This window comes from Mastomys coucha, chromosome X (genome assembly GCF_008632895.1).
Source record: "Mastomys coucha isolate ucsf_1 chromosome X, UCSF_Mcou_1, whole genome shotgun sequence".
Taxonomy (NCBI): Eukaryota; Metazoa; Chordata; class Mammalia; order Rodentia; family Muridae; genus Mastomys; species Mastomys coucha.
Genome location: NC_045030.1, coordinates 13,795,439 through 13,811,123, shown reverse-complemented (window position 1 = coordinate 13,811,123; position 15,685 = coordinate 13,795,439). Strand labels below are relative to the sequence as shown.

The following is a 15,685-nucleotide window of genomic DNA, read 5'->3' as shown; positions in this document are numbered from 1 at the left end:
TTTGACTTTACTGAAGAGGAGAGGCCCAGGTACGCAAAGAGAACCAGTGGTGTGAAGAGAAGTGAACTGCTGTGCCTGCCACTGTAACAGTAGAAGGGTTGTTCCAAATGCTAGTTGCACTGCTGTTTATAATTGTTAATATTCAAACACAGCCTTGTCCTCACTGCATGTGTAGTTCCAGTCCAGATCAGACCTGTGGCTGAGTTTCTTCTATGAACAGAAGTTTCCTTTTCCCCCAATACTCTGAATAAAACTGAACTATGGGTTCTCTGTGGAAAGTGGCATTTTGGACTTTCCCTCTTTCTGTAAAGTGATTTCTGCCTCTAGTTCGTTGTCCACTTAACTTCAGTGAGCCCTTCAAAATTGGCATTGTAAATAAAACAACTTAGGAGAAGTATGCTGGAATAGAATTAACAAAACATGATATTTGTTCATGAATTGGAAACTGGAACAAGGCAACTTGAAGTTAACCATGTGGATGTCTTCCATTCTCTTATGCTGCTGTAAGCTCATGTGCAGCTGGGCTCTCTTAATTGGATCTGAGGCCTTGTTTTGCATTTTTTTTCTTAATTAATCTTCTCAGCTTTGAATATGCTACCTAGAGATTTAGTTTACTACCCAGTTTGTGGTTTGGGAGGAGGAACTGTAAGTCAACAATTTTTAGCTTTTCAATTAAAAAAGACACTTCAGAAGTGAGTGATAAGAAGAGGGTATGGGGCTGGTGAGATGGCTCAGGGTTGACTGGAGCAAGCAGAGGTCCTAAAACTCAATTCCCAACAACCACAGGAAGGCTCAAAACCATCTGTACAGCTACAGTGTACTCACATAAAATAAATAAATAAATCTTTTTTAAAAAGGAGATGAGGGTATCAAATGAAACCATCCAAGAGGCAATAAGTCTAAAGGTAGCTTTTTAGGAAACAGTTTTTATGCTAGAAAACCTATTCTAAGCCACAACAACCTGTTCAGAAAAATGTAAAAAGGTAAATATCAAAAGACCCACCCCCAAATATTTACCTATTGAAAGAAAGAATGAAGGGATCAAAGTATGGTAGCATGTATGCAGGTAAAAATTCTCTCAATGCACTATTTTATATAACTTGACATTGGAAAGCATGTCAGCATCTCAAAGTCAAATGTAAATGTGGAAAAAAGCAGTTCTAAAACTTAAAAGCAAACTAAAATAAATGAATCTATCAAGTTAGTGATATGGCCATACAAAGACCTAGTCTAAGCAAGCTTAGAAGGCAATGTTTTGTTTGTATACCCTCAGTGGAATATGGCCTAAGTACAAAAAGATAGAAGGGAATTTTAAAGTTTCATTAATCTTACTCGTAGTAAAAGTTGCAGTTATCTATAAAAACATTGTATTAAAACAATATGGTAAGAAACCAAAACTTTCAGAAGAAAAGTATTATAAAAGAAAAAAAATTTACTAAGTCATATACTGGCTGAGCTGGTATAACAGTTTAGATTTGGGGGCTGGAGAGATGGCTCAGAGGTTAAGAGCACTGACTGCTCTTCCGAAGGTCCTGAGTTCAATTCCCAGCAACCACATGGTGGCTCACAACCATCCATGATGAGATCTGACTCCTTCTTCGGCTGTGTCAGAAGTAAAGCTACAGTACTTATATAACAATAATATATAATATAATATAATATAATATATATAATATAATTATAATAAATAAATAAATCTTTAAAAAAAAGTTTAGATTTTATTCTGTGTGCTAAAAGCTTAGTACCCAGCCCAAAGTACTGGAAACTAGTGTTGGAAAGTAGCAGAAACAAACATAGCAGAAACAAAGAGAAGGTACAGAGTGGGAGATTTTTATATCATTAGGGGCTATTCACAAAGAGCATTGTGGAGCCTCATCCCTTCTTCCTTTTGTTTAAGGTACAGGGGGAATGGGCTTTTTCCTGATGTGTTCCCATCATGGTGTACTGTGCTACGAAAAGCCCTTTAACAAGCCCAATGAGTCACAGACTGAAAGCTCCAAAAACTGTAAGTCAAAATAAAACCTTCCTTTTTATTAAGTTGATTGTTTCAGTTATTTTTATAGCAATGGAAAACTTGTGAACACGTTTGGAAACTGTAAAACTTTGTAATGTACTTTGTTACATTATTGTCTACTTTGTTGTTGTTGTTTTTCTTTCACTGTTTTTCTTTTTGAAAAGAAAAAAACTTACTATTTAGCACTGGCTGGCCTAAACTTGGTGGACCAAGCTGGCATCAACTAACAGAGATCATCTGCCTCTGTCTCTACCATCAAACTTAGGTGAAATATCTTATTGAGTTGAAAGCACTGAAATTATCCAAGGGCAATACAGTGTATTAAAAGGATATGAGACATGATGAAATCAGAAGGAATAATTACAGCTTATTAAAACACACTGACTATATAAAAGTCCTTGAGTTCATAATGGTATTTAGACAAAAAGGAATAAAACTCACTGGACATTACTGAGGGTTGCTAGGGTACCAATTCAGTACTCTGAAAATTGATGCTTACTTTTCCTCTTTTTTTTCTGGTTATGAGCACATTTCAAGTCAACCAAACAGTGCTGATGTACAAGATGTTCTCTTAACATCTGCTAATAAATGTAGAGGTGGTGATATAACCAGAAAGTGGTCATTTTGCAACCCCTATTAAAACAATTGGTTCAGGCAAAACTCCTACGGTCTTGACATCCTATTCATTTCATTCATATTGAAAAAGTCATTGCCACCCAAATCTGCTGATGACTCTTAGCATGATAAAAAATCCTAATCAAACATTGTGGGCACTTGCATTTAAAGCAACAAGAGGTACTGCCACCTATGAGGTATTCTTGTCAAAAAATAAATCTAAGTGTAAACAAGGTTTTGATTTAATCCCATAAACACTACAGGGCAACTGACCAAACTTCATTCACAGAGGCATGAAACAAAAAAGAGGGGAAAACGCTTGTTTTTAAAATTAAGACCTACAAGATATAAAACAACAAATTACAACAAGTGGGTCCATTTTTAGACCTGGATAAAATTAGCTATAAAAGGACATAAAGAATTTGACAATGGAGATAATTTGCATGAGTATGAAAGGATCTTTAAGGAACTACCATTAACTGTTAGATGTAAAAATAAAGTGTGGTTACTCAAGAAAGCATGTTTTAAACTTTGCTTTATTTGAGATACATAAATGTTTGGGAATGAAAAGTCAAGACAAAATAACATATGATTAGAACATCTTAGTGAAATGGGAGGTTAAAGGTTAAAAGTTTATTGTTAGCTGGGCGGTGGTAGCACACGCATCCCAGCACTTGGGAGGCCGAGGCAGGCAGATTTCTGAGTTCGAGGCCAGTCTGGTCTACAGAGTGAGTTCCAGGACAGCCAGGACTACACAGAGAAACCCTGTCTTGAAAAACAAAACAAAACAAAACAAAGTTTGTTGTTGTTGTTTTTAGGACAGTGTTAAGCCTTTAACCCAGGCTAGACTGGAACTTACTATGGAACCCAGGTTGCTCTGAACTTTGTGGCAATCTTCCAAGTGCTGGGATTACAAGCACGAGCCACCATATCTGGCAAGACGCTTTAAAACTGACAAAAAGTTAATGAAAGTGGGAGATTTATTTTATTTTAATGAATCCTTTGTCTGCATGTACGTATGTGAGGTGAGGGAGCCAGATCCTCTGGAGCTGGAGTAATGTGTGGTGAGTGCTGGGACCCAAACTCCAGTCCTTTGCAAGAACAATGAGTGCTATTAACCTCTGAGACATCTGTCTAGCCCAAATTCTATTTTGAGTAAAAGTAGTATGTTTAAAAATTTACAGAAGATAATATTTTTCTTCTTTTTCTTCTTCTTCCTTTTTCTTTGTCTTCCTTCCTTCCTTCCTTTTTTGGTGTTGGAGATTGAACCCAGAGTCCTGGGGTTGATGGCAAACATTCTACCACTAAGATGTGTCCCTAGTTTCTCTCCCTTTTAAGTCAGACATTTATTGCTAACAGTTACTGTTTTCTACAAAGACAATACAATCTAGAATTCAGAGAGAACTAACCAAGCAGGTATATTGGTTAATATTCTTTACTAGAATATGGTGAACTTCCAATAAGTAGCTTAATAATTTTCTAAGACAGTAATACCAATAAAACAGATATGTAAGTATATCATTTTATACCAGGATAATCCTAAATTTAAGAAAACTATGATATTGACAATGTATTGCTTAATTAGCCCTTTTGCCTAATGATGCTTACTAAAATTTCTGTGATTATTTCAAAGTAAAGTATGAGGTCAACAAGGATACTGGTCATGTTTTAGCATTTCAATGTAAACTTCATATTTAAATACTCTTCAATAGGTTTAAATCTAGGCTTTCTGGCTGTCATTAACAAACCATTATCATGCGTTAATCAGATCAGAGCAGTAGCCTATGTGGTCTCTCTGCTTGCCCCCTACAACAATCAGAGTAATAATAATTGCATTTTAAAAGGACCATGCAATTCCTCTGTTCTAAAACCTCCAGTTAAATATGATCTCCATTTTTCCTATTTTATATTGCTGTAAAAATGCATGAGAATTCAAAGCAAAAACATTACCAATCGTTATTACAATGCATCAAAATAAACATAAGAGAAATGATAAAGGACAGAAGATGGGAGGGGAGATCTAAAAATATGCTTGCAGGTTCTTAGACTATGAGTGAAGTTGGATGCAAATTATCTAAATTGTAATTTACTTCTGTGAAATAAAGTTTTAGAAAAACATGTACAACCAACAAGTCAATAGAAGGTTAAGTGGAATTATAAAAATGCTCAATTACATTTATAGAGTTAACAAAAATGTAATAGAAACACTAGCAAGATGATAGACTTTAGTCCAACTTTATCAATAATCTACTTTGATATGAATGTTCTAAAGACAACAGTTAACGACTGTCAGAGTGGACTAAAAAGCATAAAAGAACTATATGCTCTAAAAAAATTTACCTTAATTATATATATTTAATAAGAAATATATTATATATAAATATAACAAATAAGTAACCTTATTAATTTTAGATAAAATAAATTTTAGAGCAAAGAAGATAATCAGAAATAAAGGGTACTATTATATAATAAAGATTCTCCAAGATGTAACAATCCTAAATGCATATGCAATTAACAGACTTTCAAAATATACACAGGTAAGCCTCAAAGATTAGAAAAAAGAAATGTCACAAATCCTCATGACACCTGTAGACATCAACAGTTCTCTCATTAATGTATGAAATAAATAGGCAAAAAGGAGAGAGATGACTTACTTGCATATTATTATCAACTAAGTTGACATAGTAGTTATTTCTATAACATCCTACCAAGCAAAGAGAATTTACATTATCAAATGAGCATAAAATCTAAACAAAATAGACCATAGCCCATGTCATACAACAGATTTAATTTACTGTAGAAAACAATGTTAGCCCCCAATTCTTTCTTCCTTCCTTCTTTCCTTCTTTCTCCTCCTCTTCCTTCTTCCCTCCTCCTCCTCCTCTTCTTCCACCTCCTTTCCCCCCTCCCTCGCTCTCTCCCTCCTTCCTCCTCCTCTTCCGTTTTTGAGATATCATATTTTGAGACATACTACCCCAATCTGATCTTGAACTCATATATAACCCACACTAGTCTAAAACTCATGATCCTCTTGTCTCAAGTATGTGCCACTATACTGGCTTCAAAATTTTCACTAAATTAAATGTCAAGGTATTTTCTCTATAAAGAATCAGATAAAAAATAATTTAGGCTTTGTGGACTATACATTGCCTGCCAGTAAACAACTCCTTGGTTGTAGCACAAAATCAGCAGAATAGACAAAAGAATGCTTATGTTCATACTCCTATAAAACTTCATTTTCTAAAGCAGGCTATGGATTGTATTTTGTCAAATCTTGAACTGAATGAATATGAAAACAAAATGTGTTGAAATGTTTCAAGATACAGCTAAAGTCATACTTATAGGAAGAAAATCAATATCAAATACATATACAGTAGCTCCTCATTTGTCTACCTGTTAAAAGTTCTTCTGAAAGCTCCTCCAATCAAGCTCTACCCATCACTACCTGCTCTGCTTTTGCAGCTGTTCTCAAATCCACTTGCTGTGCATATTCCCAGCCGAGTGAGGCTCAGCCTTCTTGTTTTATTCCTCATATATAAGCAAACATCCTTTATGCTGTCTCAATTGTGCCTTATTTTTCACATTTTGGAAATTCTTATGGATTTTGGTGTTGACATGGCCCCCAAACATTGTGTGCATTGTACCTAAGTGAGGAAAGCTGCCCTGTGTTTCATGAGAACATGTATGCATATACACTTCACTCAAGCATGCTGTTAGCTGTTAAGTTTTCAATGTCTAATCATACTAATATCTGTAACTTATACTCAAACTTTAAGAAACTAGAAAAAGCCCTGTCTCAAAAAACAAGAAACTAAAGAAAGAATAAATCATGTTAGTGAAAGTAAGGAAATGTTTCACTAATGTTAGTAAAAGTAAGGAAATAATATAAGAACACAAACCTAATGGAATTGAAAAGGAAACTGAAATGCAAAGCACTTCTTTTTAAGTATCAATAAGAAGCAACACATGAAAAATTACCAAATGTTGTTAATCAAGAATATGCAAATCAAATGTACAATAAGATATGAACTTCTCATACATGTTAGGGGGGCTCTAACAACAAAGAGAAATATGTTGCTAAGGATGTAGAGCAAGAAAAACCCTTGTGGGAATGTAAATTGTTATAGTCATTAGAAAAATACTCAAAAATTTGAAAATAGAACTATCATATAATCCAGAAATCCAACTTCTAGGTATATATTTGAGTGGATAAAAAAATACAGTAGGAGCCGGGCGGTGGTGATACACACCTTTAATCCCAGAGCTTGGCAGAGGCAAAGGCAGAGGCAGGCGGATTTCTGAGTTCTGAGGACAACCTGGTCTACAGAGTGAGTTCCAGGACAGCCAAGGCTACACAGGCAGGCTACACAGAAAAACCCTCGAAAAAAACAAAAAAAAAAAAAAATGTACAGTAGAGCTCACTCTTGTTGGCCTTTAATCCCAGCACTTGGAGAACAAAGGCAGGCAGATTTCTGTGAGTTTCAGGTCATCTGAGGTTACACAGTAAGACTTTGTCTCAAAAAAGTTCTCTCTGTCTCTGTCTCTCTGTCTGTGTCTCTGTCTCTCTCTCTCACACACACACACACAACACACACACACACACACATACACACACACACATCTATTTTGCCTTTAAAAAATTTTGCCATCTGCAATGACATGGGTGAGTAAAATAGATAAAAGTACTGTATAATTTCAGTTATATGTGGAGTCTTAAATTTTTGAATCCACATAAAACAACATGGTGGGATCCCAGGGCCTAGAGACAACTGCAAGATGCTGGTTAAGCCATGTAGACTTACAGTTATATGGTTAGAAAGTTGGGGCTGCATGTATAGCTTGAGCTATCTTCTGCCTAGAATGCATGGTGTTCAATCCCCAGCAGAACCACTCCCCGGACACATACATAAAGATAAATTCTTAAGATTTGATGTACAGCAGTGGTGACTATAGCTAGTAATACCATATTGCATAGTGGAAAATTGCTATGATGACACTTCAAAGGTTCTTCCCACAAAAGGGCCATCACGATGGCTCAGTGGGTAAGGTTTGTTGCACAAGCCTGGAACCTGAGTTCAGTATCCAGAACCCAGTAAAGGTAGAAATGGAAAACTGACTTCATAGAGTTGTCTCTGACCTCTGATTTCTATAGATGTGCTATGGCAATGTACCCATATACATACATACAAACATACATACATACATACATACATACATACATACATACAATAAAAGATTTTTATACAAAAATTTGAAAGTAATTATATAACTTAACAGTTTACAGTAATCATTTATAATACATGACATATATCCATATGTCAGATCACTACATCATATGCTTTAAAATGTAATATCTGGTAATTATATATCAATAAAGCTGAAAAAAGTTCAAGTTACCAAACCAAATATAAATCTCTAGACTGATAGGAACTTGAGAGTACAAGCCTCCCAACAACCTGAGTTTGATCCCTGGGACGCACGTGGTAGTAAATATTCAACTCCCACAGTTACCCTCTGGCTTCTACATTCATCCTGTAGCACAAATGTGCCCTGCCCTCACCCATACAAGATAAATAATCACAGTAGATACCATCTCATGCCAAGCTGAGGCTGTGATGGGAAGAGGGGTACTTTGCCTCTTCTACAAGACCAATAACACTGTCTAACCTGAGAAAACAGCTGATAATCCCCAACAGAACAATATTCTTCAAACTAACTGGAAATGTTTCAAAGTTTCAGACTGTGAAAAACAAGAGAAGGTTGACAACTGTGACAGAGTTGGGGAAATGAAGGAAACACAGCAACTAAAGCCAATGTGAGATCTGGAACTGAACTCTGGAACTGAAACTGGCACAGTAAAAAATCTGGTGAAATGAAAATATATGAGTTAACATTTTACCAAGGTGAATTTCTTGGTTTTGACAAATTTGCATTGGCTATGTTAACATTTGGAGACCTGGGTAAAGGGCATACAGAATATTGTCTTTGCAAATTTTCTGTAAATTTGAAATTATTCTAAAATTTTATTAAAAATAAAAAGCATACAAATGTCTAAATCTCATTTAGACTAAACCACAAAACCTGCAGTGGCCTAGAAAGCACCATGCTGTCTGATGGCCCTCTACTAATGCTCATCTACTGTGTGTGTTCAATAAAAGAAACCTCTAAAACAAAAAGGTAAACAAGATCCTCCTACTGTCTGAGAAACTACCAAAAATGTTCATTCCAAGGCCATATCAGAAAGAATTCTGAATCACTCCTTTTGAGACAGTAGTTGGAAATTTGTATTTTAAAAACATTCTAGAGAGTTTTGAGGATTAGTCAGGGTTGGAAGTCTTAGAATGCACAACAGCTTCTCTTATTAATACTCAAATCGTAATATTTATTAACTAAAACTAGATAATTGTAATTAAACACTAGTTTAGATTCAGCCATGAATTACAATAAAAGTAAAATTTCAAGACTAAGCCTACAATTTTAAAAAATGGCTTTCAACTGACAGCAATTCTGTTCCTTAAAGGACATCAGGCAATGTCTAAAAACACTTTGTTGTTGTTACTACAACTGAAGAAATTAGTATCTAGTAGACAGGAGCCAGAGTTCTGTTCAGCATTTACCACACACATGCCAGCCTTACCCAGGACAAAAAATTATCTGACTTAAGATGTCAATGATGCCATAGTTGAGAAATCCTGCCTGAAAATGATTATTGGTCACTTTAAAAGACGGCCCAGTTCAACCTTTTGGAATATTAGCACTGAGTCTGCTTGCTGTTCCATACGAAGTCACTACTGGGCAGCTTGGATTTTTCTCAAAAATTTTGGGGGTTTTGAGAATAAAATGGTGAATTTTTTTAAAAAGGCTTTATTTTATTTATTATCTGTGTGTATGGGTATTTTGCCTACATGTATGCCTGTGGACCATGTAGGGTCTGAGGACAGAAGTGGGAACTGAAATTATAGCCAATTGTCACAAACCACATGAAACTAGAACCTGGGTCCTCTGGAAGAACAGCCACTTTTCTTAACCACTGAGCCATTACTCCAACTCTCCCAATTCTTACTTTGAAAAAAAAATCACACATTCTAAAGACACAGAAAGAACAACATACATATTCATCTTATCATTCAAGGCTAGCTAGGTCAATGTTCCAGGACAGCCAGGGCTACGCAGAGAAATCTGGTCACAAAAAAACGAAAAAGAAAAAAAAATCCATCTTACCTTTACTATAGTTACTAAGAGTCAAATTTTGGCCAAAGAACTTTCCATTATTTTACATTTATTACATTTATTTGTTTATTTATTTTTGTAGATGTGGGTGTGTGTAGGCACTCACAACAAGGCATGCTTATGGAAGTCAGAGGACAACTTGTGGAACTCAGTTCTCTCCTTCTTCCATGTGGGACCCAGGAGCTGAACTCAGGTCATCAAGCTTGGTGGCTTTTACTCACTGAGTCATTTTTCTGGCCCCTACACACCCATGCTTTATTTTTGCTTTGCTGATACAATGATACTCAGTACTCATAGCCTACCTAACCACAATACGATTTTATACCTAAGGAAATAAAGCAACTATCATCTTCAAACTCCTAGTTTAAAATCTACCTATATAGTGTGTTCCATATTATTCCCATAGCCAATCAAGGCTCACCTTGTTGCATCCACTGTTACATCTTTTTGGATTATTTTAATTCAAAAGAATTCCCTCATCTTTTTGTTCCCTCATCTGAAGAAACCTAGCTTGTTATCCCATAGGATGTCTTGTATTTTGGACTTGGTTCATTGTTTCCTTATGGTGTCATTGAACTTACTTTCTTTCCTATCTTGGTTCACTCATCACAATGATATAAAAAAAAAAAAAAATCCCTGTCTCCAGATTTGAAAAAGAAGAGAACAAGCAAAAACAAAAGAGGCAGGAGACAGAAGGTAAGAAGTAGCCTGTAATCCTAATGCTCCCCTCCACTCTTCTGTAAAACAGTGTTAAGCAGTCAAACCTGGCCCTGAACCATGGCTGAGCCTTGAACTCCCAAATACCTCTTGCTCTCCCTCCCAAGCACAGAGTACAGATATGCACCACTTCACTCAGCCCTCACCTTTTTCAGAGGTGCATTTATTTCTGTTGTTGTGTTACCTTCATTATGCTTTTGTGAGGTTTACTTATTATTATTAGAAATAGAATCCAAGTCCCCAAACACACTAAGCAAGCAGTTTTACCACCAAGTATACTCCCAACTCCCATTATTCTTTTCTATGGTCAAATTGTCCCCAAATCTTACCAATGCAAACTCCTTCAATCTGGCTCTTTTGACTTGATATGACTACGTAGATCAGTCTTTTGAGTACTTCCTGTAGGCATCTCTCCTTTTAAAGACTTGTTTGTATGACATTTACTTCCTGAAATTCTTTTTTGTTTTGTTTGGTTTGGTTTTTCTAGACAGGGTTTCTCTGAATAGCCCTGGCTGTCCTGGAACTCACTCTGTAGACCAGGCTGGTCTTGAACTCAGAAAATCAACCAGCCTCTGCCTCCCAAGTGCTGGGATTAAAGGCATGCGCCACCACAGCCCTGTTTCCTGAAATTCTTATAACATCTGCTCACTGATTTTTGTTCTACTTTTGGTAGCATTTTACTATTTCCATATGAAACATCATATTATTTAATACAGTTTAGGTTGAAGTAATTCTACAATACAAATACATAACCCTTGATTCAGATTACTGACTTCAACACTGATCCTCACACTTTAGGATCTGTTAGACTTATCGCTCAATTTCATTTCTGAAAGTTAAAAAGAGTTTCAAGGTTCATTTTCAAGATTTCATTTGAATGTTCTATGTCAAAATATACTCTGAGGTAGACTCAAGCACTAGATTGGAGTAAGTCCTTCCACTACTATAATAACTGTAACTAAAATTTAATAGCCCAATTACACACAGCATTACTGATTAAAATTATCCCAATAGTCCTCCAATGTTTTTTATATACAATTTTAGAGTTCATTTTAATTTATTTATACATAAAGAAACACACATGCAGATGTGCCATGTCTGTAGGGTTTACCTAATTAGCACTGCATATTGTTATTCATATCAGCTTGGAGCCTTGAGCAAAAAATGTCCCTACTCCCAACAGATAGATAATACTTTGGCCTCCAGAGTCAATACATCTTTAAGAAAATATAGACAAACAGCAGCCCTTCAGCAAGGTATACACTCCAGCTCCTCTCGTATGTACATTTCTTTAACAGCTGAAATTTACTAGTTGCATTCACTTACTAAAAAATTTCTACTTTTTCATGAGAAGTTAGTTATACAAAAACAGAAAATATTGACTTTGTAGTTCTTACTTCATTTTCAGTATGGCCAAAGCACATCTTTATCAAGCGCTTTGCAACAATACAAACAATACAACAGTAATAAAATAAAACTAAAATAATGTAGAAAAGTGACTGGTTTAAGTACTAAACACAGAACAGGAAGAAAGTGGGTTATATAGGGTTTCTTAGGTATTGAGAAAAAACAAAAGAGGAAGAGAAGGTAACATAGAAGGAAGAGAAAATGTTAAGATGGTCAGTCAGGAAAATAACCACAGAAAATACCTTTGTTTAGAAGAAGTAAAAAGTCTGATGCCTTTTCCTGGAAAACCCTTTGAGCGTCTTCAGTTTTCATTGACATTTCCTTTGTCTGCACTAGGGAAAAGCCTTTACCAACCATCTGTGGAGAATAAAATTTCATTTAGACTTTAAAATGAACTTCTGGTATAAAAACAAGGTTTTGCTATTTCAACATTTTTCTGTATGAAATACAACACAGCATTCTGAGTTTTGGTTTGGTTTTGACTAATTTAGACTCTGGTATACTTTATTACCAGTACTATACAGAAACTTAATTTAATGATACAGCAAATATTCAATGAAAAACACCATAGTTCATTACAATCAATATAATTTGTTAAATGTAATAAAGATGTTATAATAAGGTGGAAAAATTATCTAATGTTAAGCTTAAAAGCCATCATATCAATTTGTATAGCAATAGTGCAAGAATACAAGACTACACTTATGGAGGCATTAACTATATACATGAAGTTTTCTAAACTTTATGGATGCATACATATACATATATATATGTATATATATCCTCTCATGGTTAAGAAACCTGTCCGAGGTCATATAGCTATTTTAATTCAAGTAAAGTGTCATTTACGATCAATTAAAACTGCAAAGAAATTTCCTCAGTAAGTCATTAGAAACGGCCATGCTTCAATATGCAGTACTATTGTGAGTGTGTGTAGATGTTTATGATGAAGAATGACAGTTCTTGAGGCAGAAAATTGTATCTGTATGCCTTCATTTTCAGCATCAACTATGTTCGATTATTTCTAAGTTGCAACTAATTACAAAGTATGCAAGCAAAGATGTGGAAAACAAACATGCATCATAGAATGAATGAAATATGGTAACAGCATGACCCAAATATAATTGGTGCTAACGAATGCTTACTGATTTGAACGAGGAGAAAGATTTTGAGATGCAAGTGATCTGCTTCTAAGGCAAGCCTGTGGAAGCAAGGAGTTGGGGGAACTAACTTGAGGGTTGCCAGTATTTCTAATAATAAATTTGAAAACAAGAAAACCCAGAAAGTCTCCAAAGTAGCATGGTCCTATCTATGTCTACTTCTCTTCTCTTTCTCCTTACCTCATCAATTAGTTTCCTGGCATTTGCAGTTGTATAATCATCAGCAAATAATACCACAAGACATGATTCATCACTGTACTTCTGTCTCTGACCCCGAGATACAGGAACAATGCTTCTATTGGCTTCTGTGGAAATTCGCACAGCTTTGAATTCTTCAGTTGCTGGAATAGGAACATAGTCTTGAACCACAGCATTTTCTGGGAGAAGGCTCCAGTTGAGCTCTCCTGACACAGGTGTAAAATCATGAATATGACTCCATATGTTATTGAAGATACTGAGGCCTGCATCTTTGAATTGGGCTGCTAATTCAGGGTAGTACCATTGAAAACAGCCAAACTTGATGTTTGTGGAAGATTCAATAATGGGTTGAGTAGCACAGCACAAAAAGACGTCCAACTTTCTACAGTCCCTCACACGAAATTGTTGGCAAGCCAATGTGCATTTGCAATCTCTACAATTTCGGAAAAAAACACTGCCTTTCACTGGTCCCAGAAAAATTACACAGTTAGTGCAGTCATCAATGGTAATAGTAGCTGAGTGATCAAAAATATAGATGTTACAGTTCTCACAGTCTTGAATGACAAATTGCTGTCCTGCCACTTTTCCAGGTAAGCGACCTACTGTTTCATCCTTCAGTCCACTAAACATGTAATCTTTTGGATCAACCTGCAGAAACAAAACACATTACCTTGAGTATTTTTAACATTATTCACCAAAACTAAGTAAGTACCTATAGGATGCCAGTACAGTTAGTTGTTAATGCTAAAACTTAAGTTCCTTGGTCTCATTGAATAGGAAGCTTTTTGTTTGTTTGTCTAAAGTAAATGAAAAGAATGAGGGAGGAAATCAGGAAAGAAACCAAAGTTCAGGGACACATTCACCGAGTGCTATGTCTATTGTTTGGACCCTGTTTCAACCATTTCAACTGTAAGTATGCTTTTTTGAGGCAACTAGGAATAGTAAGTCACACATATACACAAAGCCTGTTAGATAACTTTAAGGGCTTTTATTTTTCCATTTTTTTCTTGTTTTGTTTTTTCGAGACAGGGTTTCTCTGTGTAGCCCTGGCTGTCCTGGAACTCACTCTGTAGACCAGGCTGGCCTTGAACTCAGAAATCCACCTGCCTCTGCCTCCCAAGTGCTGGGATTAAAGGCATGTACTACCACCGTCCGTCTAAGAATATATTTTTTAAAATAAATATTCTAATGGAAGTTGATGTGTAAGCTAGGCATGGGGTACATACCTGCAATCCCTGCACTTGGGAAGCTGAGGCAGGAAGATTACAAGATAGGCATTCGAGTCCAGCAAGGGCTACAGAACAAGAGTCTGTTTCAGATACAACTGCAAAAAACAATGCTAGGAAATTAAAGCTTATATCCTCTGCATCTATCCTAATCAGGACATACTAATTCAGGCTAGGATATAGTTCAGTTTTAAAGTGCATGTTTAGAATGTACATGGCCTTGGATCCATCCCTGTAACTGAAAATTAAACATTAAAAATATAGATACATACTAATTCAGCTTTCTGGTGATTTGCTTTTCCTTGTGCTTCAATCTTAAAACTTCTGTTTGGAGCAAGTGGGGGAGTACCCTCATAGAGGGAGGGGAAGGTGGAGGGGATGGGGGGTTGTGGAGGGGAAACGAGGAAGGGGGATAACATTTGAAATGAAAATAAATAAAATAACCAACAGAAAAGAAAAAACTTCTATTTTTTAAAAAACAATCTTAAATTGAATATATTTCTTTACCCTACTACAAAATAATATTTGGGTCTAAGTTTCTAAATCCTGAGATTTTCATACACCACAGACAATGAAAGAATCTAAAGACACAAAAGCCTTGATATGTTGGTACTTACATCTACAAATTTTAATCAGACATTGACTGAGCTATTCATCCGGTGTAATTTTTCAAATTTTGCCATCCTATTACATATTATAAACTATGCATCACATAATCTTTTAAATAATAGTATCTATAATGTCACATTTTTTTTATTCTAACTGTGCTAATCAAAATATAGTCAGAAAACTCAATGGTGGAGTGTATTCAGTATGCCTGAGGCTCTGAGTCTGATCATCAGCATATATCTCCAACACACACATGCACACCACATACACACACACACACAGAGAGAGAGAGAAAAGAGAGAGGGAGAGAGAGAGAGATTTAAAAAGGCAAGTCTGACAGTTTAAAAACAGCTGAAAATATAACTCTATTGAAACTATTTTAACTGCTTATGAGTATAAATATTAACATGCAAAACTGTACTAGAAACCGGTTTCTATATAGTACGTATATTTGTCTATATACAAAGTAACATATAAGCATGTTGTACTGGCTGGTTTTGTGTGCCAAC

At 35.7% G+C, this 15,685-nt stretch overlaps 1 protein-coding gene across 3 annotated transcripts in view; it reads right to left on the bottom strand.

The window, feature by feature from the left end:
• Nucleotides 1-15,685, bottom strand: part of Rp2 (RP2 activator of ARL3 GTPase) — a 37,780-nt gene that overhangs the window by 11,455 nt on the left and 10,640 nt on the right. For all 3 annotated transcript variants that reach the window (XM_031344466.1, XM_031344407.1, XM_031344350.1), the window contains exons 2-3: nucleotides 13,324-13,989; nucleotides 12,226-12,340 (exon numbers count right to left, since the gene is read on the bottom strand). In XM_031344466.1, the coding sequence (XP_031200326.1) occupies nucleotides 12,226-12,340; nucleotides 13,324-13,989 (781 nt within the window). The remainder of the gene's footprint in view (nucleotides 1-12,225; nucleotides 12,341-13,323; nucleotides 13,990-15,685) is intronic.